This window comes from Vanessa atalanta, chromosome 11, assembly GCF_905147765.1.
Source record: "Vanessa atalanta chromosome 11, ilVanAtal1.2, whole genome shotgun sequence".
NCBI classification, from domain to species: domain Eukaryota; kingdom Metazoa; phylum Arthropoda; class Insecta; order Lepidoptera; family Nymphalidae; genus Vanessa; species Vanessa atalanta.
The window spans coordinates 3,908,284-3,921,638 of NC_061881.1; the positions used below are offsets into that span (position 1 = coordinate 3,908,284).

General features: G+C 31.3%; 1 protein-coding gene across 1 annotated transcript in view; it reads right to left on the reverse strand.

Moving 5' to 3' along the window:
• Window positions 1–2,187: 2,187 nt before the first annotated feature.
• Window positions 2,188–13,355, reverse strand: part of LOC125067360 (homeotic protein Sex combs reduced-like) — a 34,821-nt gene continuing 23,653 nt past the window's right edge. The window contains exon 3 of the mRNA XM_047675913.1: window positions 2,188–3,451. Within this exon, the coding sequence (XP_047531869.1) occupies window positions 3,147–3,451 (305 nt within the window). The 3' untranslated portion in view covers window positions 2,188–3,146. The remainder of the gene's footprint in view (window positions 3,452–13,355) is intronic.

Consider the following 13,355-nt stretch of genomic DNA (forward strand, 5'->3'; position numbering starts at 1 on the left):
GTTCTCCCAGTGGTCTTAATTCGAAAATTATCATTGAAAAAATGAAAACGAAAAATATAAACTTTTTATTACATTAAAGCGCGTCAGAAGAACTATAAAAAAAATTGGTAGGCAAACAGAGGAGGTTTTGAGCTAGGTGTCAAATCTACTAGCAAATTGTCACACAAACACAATTATCCTGTTTCGATTCTGTCGAAGTTGTATCGAAATATCATCGAGATCGTTTCTTGACATAACTTTTTAGATCTCAGATCGTACAGTAACATATAAATATTAATTTGCAAAACTTACTTGATAATAATTCATTGTGTTAGTACGTTATAATAATTTCTATGAACTATTTATGTAAATTTATCATAATGTATTTACATAATTAAGAACAAGGAAACTTACAAATAACATTCACATACCAAAACGTTTACGTTCCGGAAACGTGAACTCTACAGCTGACTTTTATTTCAGATTACCTTTCGGTTTTACTATACAATATATTAGTGGTGTTAATAACTGACGTAAAAGAAGACGAAATTTATAATATAGAGAATAAAATAGAATGAGATGTTGCTATTTATTTCAAGCGACCGTAAAGGAAATCGCGTGAAGTCTTCTGTGTTATGGAGAAAAATCAAAGACATGTATCACGACAGCATGATATTGGTAAATTAAATTCTAATTTTGAAATAATATATACTTTTAATGTGTACCTTTGCATGTGTGAGTACGTGTGCATGTGTTTTTTTTTAAACAGGTAACCGATTTAATTTTAAGCTTTACCGTTTCATGGTAGTTTCCATTTTTATATCATACAGCGTAACTGTGTATGATGCAAAATATTCGGACGGAATGATTTATCGGTTCGGGCCCCGATACGCGCCCGCGACCTACAAACTCAGGCAACCTTCACATTTTTCGACTCTTTGTTGGCACGTGGTACGCTGGCACCCCTTCGCAGGTTGTCATTGCTTGTATAATTTATCATCACTCAATACGAAGGCGTCGAGCTGGCGGTTGCAGCAAATGTTTCAAATTAACTTGGTATATCGATCTTGGAATACAATTTCTTAGTCTACTATATTGGACTTGCATAAAACATAAAGGATATTTATAGAAAATTGAAAATAGAAACCTTCGTAGTTGTTTGATCCTAGTTTATATCGCTTGGCTTCGGTATAAAATAGGAACATTACTAACCATTTTCTAATTCAAAATAATGATAATTTACGTATATTCCACTACATACAAAAACTGTTATTCTAAATTCAAATCATCAAGTCCAACAAATTGCTTTCGAATTAATAATAATATTCACTTCATATAACATAACAGGTTTTAATATAATAAATTTTAACGTATTACTATATGAAATGTTAATAAAATGAAACTCATATCTATCTTCATAATTTATTTTATCATCTTCACCAATTTTTCAAATTTAATACACTTTATTCATACAATACAATAATTTAAATGATCATGTAGCATACTTCCCTAGAGCTCTCATTTTAATTGGAATGAACGATAAAGATATTTATATTTATTAATTATAAAGAAATAACGCAAGTAAATAAATAATATTATACAAAAATAGGAAATAATAGAGAAATGTCGAAAATTAGGGCACATCCTATTGCACAATACAATTTTCAGTGTACAAAAGATTATGAGAGAAACAACGATTGCTTTGAGATATTTGAATTTTTATAAATTCGGTTACACTAAGTGACATATCTACTATTTACAAACAAGAAATAAAGCAACAAATTAAACAGATCAGGAAACCAGATAAAAAAAAAAATCAAGAACGCTAAACGACTGATGTAAAATATGAAACAAAAAATTTTTGTTCCACTTATCAATAAAATTTAACAAAATATCACAGCTGACCACGACATTTATATAAAAGTAACAAAACTAGGCAAATATGTACGAAGTTGAATGGAAGTGGATAAGAATATAATGAAAGTAACATTAGAATATTTTAAAGAAGAAATTAAAACTCTTTACACACTAACTACAATTTAAGTACATTTTACAAATACGACATTAAAGATTTTAAAGTACGCAATAGTCATATGAATTATTAAATTGGTATCGTTGGTGGACATTTAATTCTATTTAAAGTTAATCTAAATAATAATGCTATTAAACATGTTTTTGTTATCATATTTGTATTATTTGTTATTTACAACTAAGAACAGGAACATAAAACAGTTCATCGAAAAAGTTGACACTATAATGAATATATTAAACTTTTTCAGATACCTACTAGTGACAGTTTCAATATTTACAATTTAAGATCAAATAGCTTCCTATTCACAGATATTAACTGAGCTTATATCCTGTTTTTAAGTTCACAGCGTTTTTACAAGCCCTCGCTAATCTAGAAAATAACTTTACTCCTCGCTATTTAGAGTAATGAAATGTTTTAAGTAAAAATCATGCGTATTCAATATTACATTTTTGTATTCGCCAAATTTTATCTTATCCCTGTACATTTCCGAATTTGTTATTTTGGGGTGACGGCTTATTTATAAACATAGAATTTGTATATTAAATGTTCCTTGATTATTTTTATAGATGATTTTTTAAAGTTCGAATCTAACAAACATGCCTTAGCTTAAATCTAACTAGCCATCACAATTTACACTAATATTTATTATTCGTTTTTATCTTACAATTTTAGGAATAGTATGCAGATCAAATTATAGCTTATGACTAGGCAAAATTCTTTCTAAATCAACAATTTGACATAGTTTTGTTGATTTTAATTTAACAATAAACGTAGCTACATATTATTCAATGTATAGAAATGTATGTTTTTTTACCAGTTATGTAAATACAGATAGTTCAAGATTGAATGTAGTTGATTGTCCTGTTTGGTCTCGACTGTCTCCTGGGTTCTCTCTCGCGCGTCTTACAGCAGAAGCACTTTTATTTAAAACGTCACTGAATGTCACAACAACAACTTCAACAAATTAGTCTATATTTAATTGATAATTTTTCGAACAGCGAATAACTGATCTAGTCTAGTTGCTGTAACATCTCATATCCTTATGAAGATGTTACACACAACTCCGTCCGATGTACGGTCGACTAATTTTCTTTTAATAAATCAGTTATCCACTATTCGAAAAATTCCACTGATCCTATGCTGACAAGTGAGCGAATTGGCTCGGGTGAAGATCGAATTGGTAGGGATGACCGTACGGATTCATATGGTAAGGCACGATATTCATCGACGCCATCTTATGTTCCTTCTTCCACTTCATGCGCCGGTTCTGGAACCAGATTTTGATCTGGCGCTCGGTGAGGCACAGCGCGTGCGCTATCTCGATCCGCCTTCTCCGCGTCAGATATCTGTTAAAGTGGAATTCTTTCTCGAGTTCCAGCGTCTGATACCGAGTGTACGAAGTCCTCTGACGTTTTGTTTCACCATTTGCATTTACCGTACCTGGAAAAAGGAAACGAGTTTTTATTAATATTTCATATCATACATATACTTTTATTACAATAAGATAAAATTATTCACAATAGTTCTTTAAAATAAGGACCGCTAATATTTAGAGCTGAATGTCCGTCTGAGCGCCAATGAATAGTTGGCTCGATCGACTTCGTGCCTTGCCACGCTTGCTCGATTGTGATGTACAGCTTGCGGCAATGCGCACGATTCAAAGCGAGATTTCTGTTAATAATTTATATAATGTTCTTCGTTTTATTATAATATTTTGATTTATTGTTATGTAAAGGTTTTATTTTATCGATATGTTTCTATGTTTGTAAATTGCATATAGTTACATTTTACATAAGAAATAATAAGCGATCGATAATAGTAAGAGTACGATGTTATTGGTTAAATAGATATAATTTTCACTTCTAATGATAATGTTAAATTGGGAAAAGACATAGACAGCGGTGTGAACAGACGTCCGAGTCATGGGTTGCATGCCGTGCGGCGCACCTGTCACGGTATGTCGGCGGTGCAGCCCACCACTTGGTCGGCTTGGACCGCCGCCAGTCCACTCTTGATCGATACGCGGCCTGTCTGACTCTGTCTTCCAAATTAAACTGTGTCATTTGTTACATTTCTTTAAGCAGCCTCGGTCGCTAATGAATCGCTTTCAAAATAAGCGACTATTAACCGTTTGTTTATTTATCAAATCTATTGACAATTCCCGTCACTTAAGAAATTTGCTATAAGTTAAAATGGACGTTATAAAATACAGAAACAGAAATTATTAATAGAATCGGAACGATCAATACATAAAAGAAAGGCGATGGTAATAAATACAGCACACGCGTTCGATATTCTCCCTTATTCCGTTCGAGATGTCAAACTCGCGTCGATAAAGATGTTTAAAAACTATAAATATTCGATGTCGTCCGAAGTACAACAAGTGATGTAGCAGCAAAAACCCTTCGTGATTGAAATGTTAGTGACAGTCTGATGCACAAACAACTGACTGGCAGTATTATTTTAACATAATCCTTGTACAGAGACGAAACGAATGGACACAATACGAGGGCATATGAATTTCAATGTGAATTCAAAAATATGATAATACTGATGAAATGCTTACATTAAAAATCTAATTTGAATTAGATATGATTAGGAAGTGCAGATGACTATAAATGGAGAAAAATATTTCAGAACAGGTATACTCGATATGTCATCGTGACAAGCGAACGGCCTGTTACATTATTTTGCAATACATCAAGGTTCCCGATGTCATTAGATAACGTTCAAACTCCGCTAACAGTGGATACGCCACGCTGTCAAATAGCTTTTTTAGGTAGTAGGTTTTATTAATACAAGTAGTATTAATACGATATGGACGATGCATTGTTGATTACGTGGATTAATTAATCCTTTACTGTAATAACATTATGAACTAATAATATTAAGAACGGCTATTGCAACAATTAGGATTTCTTAATTCAAACTATAAAATGTTTTAAATAAAAATGTTCTCCCAGTAAATTAAAAATTTTTAGTAACAATAAAGTAAATGTTTTTAGATCATTAGTGAATATTAAAAAAAAATCATAGAATAATTGTAAATTTTAATTAGAAAGTACTTAAATTTTTCTTTACATGTAATGTATTTATGTGAATTTTGTGAATGGCATTTAATTATATATTGTTTTTTAAGTGGAAAGTAAGTACTCAACTTTAGCCAGGATTATTTTTCATAATTAAGGCATATTATAATCACAGTATCCTTTAAACATTTAGTTCGTTTTTTCAAAACATTAGAAGTTTTAAAAATATGAATCATTCTACCTTCTTAAGTTTCACTGATGGTTAGAAATTTGAACAGAAAATATGTTTTGTCTCAACTGATACAAAATTAAATACGAATTAAATGCGAATAAAATATACTATATAGGTTTACATATACATATATAATATTGTAATTTAAGTCTATATACATTTTATATTCTGTATAATACTTAGTATCAAAATTTATCCTCTTTTACCTATCGTAGGTAATTCTAGGTCAAAAAAAATTTATATTCGATTTTCTGAGTCTAGACATATTGCATGGTCGAATTTTAAATGAATGACATCGCAATACCTATGGATGAGAAATTTGAAAACTAAAATAGCTTCTGTCTGGAGACGATTTTGGTTTAATACGTTTTTTTTTTGGATGCCGCTAAATTTTTCTTGTAACATCAAATATGCCTGATATTTTTTTTTATTTACAATTATATATTATGCGGTCTATATTTATCGATATATTTTTTTTTTAGTTATTTTATCGTAGTATACCAAGTATTTTATATATATGAGCACATTTTGTTTTTAATTCGTCGTTTATCCCATTTCTACTTCGTGGAGATTTATTTATAATATTTGCCAGATCAATTAATTACCGTGATATTGATTACTAATTACTTTTTCAATAATTAATTAGGAGTACAATTAACATTCAGTTTACTGTATTAAACGTCACATTTCAAGCATTTGTAAGATTTTCATAAATTTTCCTTTCAATATTTTAAATGTATCTCTTAGATGTTAAGTGAAAAGCCTAAGCCTGATTTCAGTTTTAAAAAAAAACATCATAATAAACTCCTACAACAACATACCTCTAAATCTGAACATGAAAAATGATTAAAGAAACCATTTCGAATATTTTTTTCCCATCGAACGTATATCTTTCCATCAACGTAGATACTTAACGAGGCCTCTAGATATGCCAACATAAAAATGTTTAGCGATAAAACATCAAAGTGGACATGACTAATGACATCTAGATGAAAACAGAATATATGTAATAAAAATGTCACATGTTATTTTTATAGCTCTGGTCAATTCTATGATCACGAGAACGATAAATGCTGCAGATGAAGTGGCTCCCGTGTAATAGTAGATAATAAAAATAATATCTTTATTGCAGCAAGAAGGTTTTACATATTTTTATGACAGTCCCAATCCTCTACGCTGAGATTATTGCAGTTACTTGTTATGTAGTAGTTCCTTCCAGTGATTTATTATTCGTACTACTTAACTCCCTCGGTACTAAATAAGTATGTCCTTTATTCATTATATTCGTATGATATTAAGAACATAGTATACTGAAATCTAGTTCTATTGGTGTTTGTGTATACGTTCTATCCAGTTTTCCTTGTTTGAACTAGTTATATGATTATGCATTAAGTACATGATGCCTCGTAGGTCTAGTAGATATATGGCCGCAGATTCCAAGGCCTTGGATTCAAACAGGCCGATAAAAAGGTATTAGTTTTTCTATTGAAAAATTCACAATACAACCCGGAGTTTAGAAATTGGTTGTGTGAACATTCCCGTGCCTATTAAATTCAGTAAGGCCGTCGGTCCCGCTCCTAAACTTTTTCCAGCCGCTCTTTCTATGTCCTGCGTAATTGGTTAATCTCATCGACATCGGAGACATCATCATCAGGACGACATAAACATTATTCACACACATCACATAAATATAATATCTACGTTCAATTCGATTATATTTCTCCAAAGTTGTAAATAATAACTTAGATACATAACGGCTTCTTTGTACAGTAACGGGATTGTTTGACTTAGGCGTTATATATTCAATGTAAAAAAATAAATGTACTAAGAATTAAAATAGAGTTTAAGAAAGTATGCAATTATTATAATAAACAATAATTATTTCATCATTATATACTAGTTATCGTCCGCGGCTTCGCTCGTGTTTTAGGGGTCAGTTATCGAGTTTTAGGTATATATATAAATATGTAGCCCATGTCCTTCCTTGAGATTCATACCAAATTTTTTCATCATATTCATTACATAATTTATGATTAGTATAAATGATAACAATACAATTTCTGAACGAATTTACAAATATACATCATTTATCAGAAATTAATTCACACGTCTAATAAAATAATTAAAATTTAAATATTCCTATTGTTCTTTAGTGCGGTCATTATCATTTGTGATGCCATAGTGAAGGGAAACGTATACTAGATTATTTTAGCTGAATATGAGATTTTGTGATGCTTTATACATTCCTGATATAAAAAATGTTGTAAATACCACAAGTTAGTAGAATACGCTGGTTTTAAGGGAAAATGCGCAACCAATCTTTGGAGCTAAGATGTTACCTCCTTGTGCCTGTATGTATACAGGTTTAACTACACACACCCTTGTATGTATACAGGTTTAACTACACACACCCTTCAAACCGGAACACAAGACAGCAACAATACTAATTATTGCTGCTTGGCGGTAGAATATTACATAAAACTACGATTTCACTGATAATTTTAGATGTTTCTAATGTCGTCTATGTTGTTAATAAATACATTTTGCGCTTACATTGTAAACGCTGGCTGAACCCTACGAGATCGATCAAAATAATCTACTACAGTATTGTGCACCTTAGAATGTTGTAAAAAGCTGTTAAAGTTTTATATAAAGACAATCCGTAGTATATTTAGTATTAGCATTGCACCCGTGCGAAGCCGGGGCGGGTCGCTAGTTTTGTATAATTTATACTCTATGTCCGAATTATTCTAGGCTTACGATATATTATACGATAAAATTATTCTATGTATACTTTTTGATGGTACGAATAAATACATAAAATACGAAAAAAAACCATAAAGCACCTGAACAACTGAGATGTATCTAACGTTTTGAAGAACAAAACGTTGTTACCATGCAACCGTAGAACAAACTTATTTATAACATCTGCCCATTATAAGCAGTCGGTGCATCGTCAAACAGGTCATCCCACAATATTCAATTCAAACAGACACATTAATCATGAATAGCGGGTGAATTTTTAAATTTAGATCTAGTCTAGTGTTCTGAATTTTGAGCTGAACCTAGGCAGGAAAATTACGTTTGTTATTTTTTGTTATATCGACGATTCCATTTATATATGTATAAAAGTTATTGCCAGTTAAGGTCTGTCATTGGTTCCGTACTATCATATGCCAATAACCATTATATATAATGCAAAAAGGCTCGATTAGAAAATTAGTAATTATGTATATGTTAGAGTTATAATAATAGAAATAGCCATATGCAAAGCCTAATTTTCTTCAAATAATATTGGTTGATTTATATGCAGGTTTAACTTGGTGATAAAGTTTAATGCAAGCAAGTCTTGGGTTAGTACCACACACTAAGAAATTATTCTACCGCTCAATAGCAGTTCTTAGTATTGTTATGTTCTAGCTTGTAAGGTGAGTGAGCCAGTGTGTAACTGCAGGCGCAAAAACATAACTTCACAGATGCCGAGGTTAGTAGCGCTTTGATGATGGAATAGTTATTTTATATACGTCAATGGCTATGGGCAGTGATGAGCAATCAGATAGTCCTTTCGCCTTAGCAATATAATTAAAAAATGATTTTTTTTAAGAAAATAATTACTAAAACATTACTTAATTTTGTCATATCAACTATTTATTTACTTTTCAAAATCTCCAATAGTATTATTCGTTTCGTTCGATTTTCCTCTTCCTTTACAAAAAAGCAAGTTAGGAAAATATGTACGCGTACTTACTTAAAACATTGTTCGTGTTTTTCCCAAAGATCATAACAGTGCGCTTTATTCTAAACAGATACCGCAGAGAAATATTGGAATATGTTAATGGAATGATTTTCGTACAAAAAGTTATGTTAAAATAATGTAATAGGTTTAGATATTATACAATGTAAATAAAATTAATGATTTTTACTTGTTTGTTTAAAGAGCATTTAAAATAGAACAAGTTTTTTTCTAAATATGAATAAGCTAACGGATAATTTAAAAAATCCTTATCAGTGTGCCGGAAGTTGAGTAAAAAGTTTCAACACGATAAAGTATATTCAATTGTCTAGGTGAAATAATGGATATGTTTATAACTACAATCTTTTCAATTATACAAAAACTATACGGATATAAACATACCAACTGCTTTAAGAGGTCATATTCGCTCATACATTGACGTCGACAGAACAGTTCATTTAAACTTTCAAAAAATAAGGCTTTATAAAATATACTTAGCCTTATAGGATATATTCTGAACGGTATTTAAATGTAACTGCCCTTGTGTAGTGTAAGTTTAAAAGTATTTGTAAGATTTCAAATAAAGAACTTAAATTTCGGTGCTATGGATTTATATTGTACTTCAAAGTATGTGTTGACTCTTAAAAAACCCAGACGGTCTTGCATGAAGTTTTACCAAATATAAAAAAAGTCTATTTAATATATATAAATCTTATCGCCAATTGAATACTGGTCGCTAGGTTAACAAAGTTTTTTTTATCGTGTCATTAGACTGAAACAATGCCGAATGGCGTTAGGTTGTTCCCAGTGAGTACGGTATAAAGTCCGCCCACTCAGTTTCGACGCCCTCATCGATGCGCTTGTATGCATCAAATTATTCAAAATTTAGTGGAGCATGTGTCTGATACATTAATCAAAATTCGATTTTTCTCATACGATGCTAGTCTATATAAAAATAATAGAACTCAAACAGAACGAAAAACCGCGTAATATTGTGGATAGAGAAACCCAAAAAATATTTTACCTATTGTACATCTGTTTGTGCTCTCATAATGCGGAAATTTCATATTTCGAATCAATTAAAATTCTAGAACTATTGATATCCGATGATCATGTAAAAGTTAACCGGTATTCTTAAATTGAAAACAAATACAATGCTGAAATATCCTTGTATATACATTTACACTAGGTATATTAGTTTACTCATATATATTAATACTATTGAAAAGAGATAGAGATATAAAATTAGCCTAATATCAGTTCGGACGCTTAAATAGAACGATTTATAATTGTATTTGTTTATTTTATCAATTACGCTTATTGGGAAACTAAAAAGGTGCGCCGACTTTGAGCTATTTAATATAATTAATCATAGTCCTCACTAATTCCGTAAAGGTTATACCGTCTGGCTACTAATCCCGGCGTGAATAATCGCAAAGATAGCTCAGGTGGGTATGAAATGATATTTAAGGTATTTACGATAAAGTCCTGTTTTAAACCCGCCACTATCGCGAGTTAGTCGGCGAGTAATTATTTTAACTTGTCGCCTACCTATCGCGGGTCTACTTAAAACGCTACCCGCATCGTGCCTCGACTTTTATTCGTCCAATTCTTAACTTCGCTTTTTTGTTTTATCTGTACCGCAACACGGTTGGTGTAATACTTTAAAGTAAATTGGATACGAGAAAATTTTGTACGAAATTTCTAGTTACAGTACTATTTTAAAAATTTAAAGTTCTCAGATCTTATTATTTTTGATGGAAATTTATTATTAGTACATGAAATATAAATAAGAGAGCAAGGATTTCTGATTCTAGAAAAATGGCTACGATTAAGCTAGAAAGTCAATTTACAATTTTATTTTTTCATTATAATAATTATAGAGAACCCCCTTTTAATTTTATTAATTTATATATAATTCATTTAGCAATATATATTTGCAGAATGTACGTTTTCTGGGATTCTATTTAAAAAGCGTATGAATTGAAATGAAAGCAGTTACTGAGTCACAATGATATTAGTAATTTCATTCATTTGTAAACAGTTCAGTATGTAACGTATGTTATGTATTTTATTGTTACTCAGCTCACAACGGTGAAAGAACCTGCAATACCTATTAGTTAAGAAGTCGTCGTAAGCAAATATTTTCCTCGCCGTTTAATAATAAGGACGGACCAACTGATCTGGTTATATTAAAGCAACAAGTGTGTGTGCAAGTATAGATGCACTATGTATGCACTCACATTCACAAGTCAATAGAGCGGGAAATGGATATATTGGATTTCCGAGTTATATAGCAGTGTAGCAATGCCAATTTCCTAACTTCGGGATACTATTGAGAATTTCTCGAAGGAAAAGTTCACGACTTTTTCCGGGCCGATCCAATATGGTCAAACTACCGTTGCGATAAATGCGTTATACTAGGTTTTTCCGTTATCACGTCTTGGTATGATCATCATAACATTTTCGATGGCAAAGTTAATACGTCGGAGAACACACAAATGTATAACATTAAAAAAAAAATGTCACTTTGACAGGTAACTTTTCGCTCTAGAAAAATGCGCGGGTACCAAGCCACTGGCAGAACAACGTTATACTTACAACATTTATTTAAACATAACTGCCCTAAATTTTGTCATCATCCGCTGAACCGAATCATGTTATTTCAATTTCCTACTCGTCGCCACTTATCATTTGGCTCGTTGCCTTCAGTTATTAACATCAACGTTAGACAAAAATGACTGGAATCACTTAATATACTATATTATATTGAATAATGTCTCCTCAAACACTCCGTTTGTAGTTTTAAAAATATATTTTTAAATAGCATATGAAAAATAGTTATTGTTATGTATGTATATATTATGAGACAATTATAGCATACTATATTATAATCGCCTTCATGGTACTCCGAAGTACGAGAGCAACGGTGTAATTTAATACCAGGTATTGTTAAAGGTTAGTTAGAATCCCGTATTTGAATCCGGTTTTCTTTGTATATCATTTATCACTACTTTGAACACTCGCGAAGTCGCTTTACTCAAAGCTTGTAAGAAAATAAACGTTGACAATCGTTTATATTATTTAAACGGATAATAATACAAACGGCCGAATGGTAAGTGGGTTACATAAATGTGAATCAAGCGATATCTGATCGGGATCCGAATGTACAAACTCAGCATTAAGAGCGAATTTCTCAAGTTCGTGGTGAACTAATCACGACGTAGAAATATTAGGGACGCTAATATCTTGTACACATTTACATAACGTGCAATAAATCTGTGCGCGGGCGCAGACGGCGCCGTTGATAAATTCCTATTGGAGCTTTCCGATGGTCTATTTCTAAGTGGCCATACCGACTTAATTTTAAATTGTATACTAAACGCCCTCTTTTAAAATTTTACTTCCTACTACCACGCAATAAAAATGTTTGGGAACTTCTGCTTCGTACGAATGTACCTTCATTTATTTCGAATCGGTAATAGCGAAGACAAAACAATTTCATCTCAAAGTTCTCTATTAATCTATATATAGAATCTTCTCTCGGGTGGTCTCCTAAGCCCCAAGTGGAAATAAAAATATTGCGTAATGTTCAGACTTATAACGGATTTTAGAAATTATATTGATACTATTTAATAACCTTTTAGGCTCAGTGGCTAACTTGTGGGGAGCATGAAATTTCATTTCGAAGTTAATGTTTTTTTTGCTAAATAATTCTTAGCTACGGCTCACAGTTGGAACGTTAGATAAACTCCTATGTCTCAAAGCTTGTAGAACTTCGTCTATTCTCTTTCCTGCGATTTTGGAATACCATATCATCAGACTATAAGAGGAAGGTACTATAGAGTGCACTTGTTTGCGCATCCATTTGTTAAATATAAATTATGCACAATAGACAAAATATACTACAAATGTATGTAATAATTTGAACTTATCATTCTTCTTTTGGTAATAGTGTATGATTCTTCCCAGTGCAAGATTCCGTACAAGTCCCTGTATATCATAAGTTAGTCTTAGCTGAATATTAAGTTTAGTCTCATTTTAATCATAGATAATCTTGATATTTCACTAAAAAGTCAAAAACAAATATCATAACTCATAGGCAAACAGTAATAACGTTGTATATTATGTTCATGAATTATCGAAAACTATCTATCTGAATAACTACTCGTTTAAAATATTATCGATCGATTTGGAACTACATCCTATGTCGAGTTTAAATTGTATATACTAATTTAATGTTTAATTAAAAAAAACCATCGAAAATATTTCGGACGCTTCTCAAATTGACCGTGTCCACAATTACCATGGACGAAAAACCGGTAATAATTTAAAAATATCGTTCGTAAA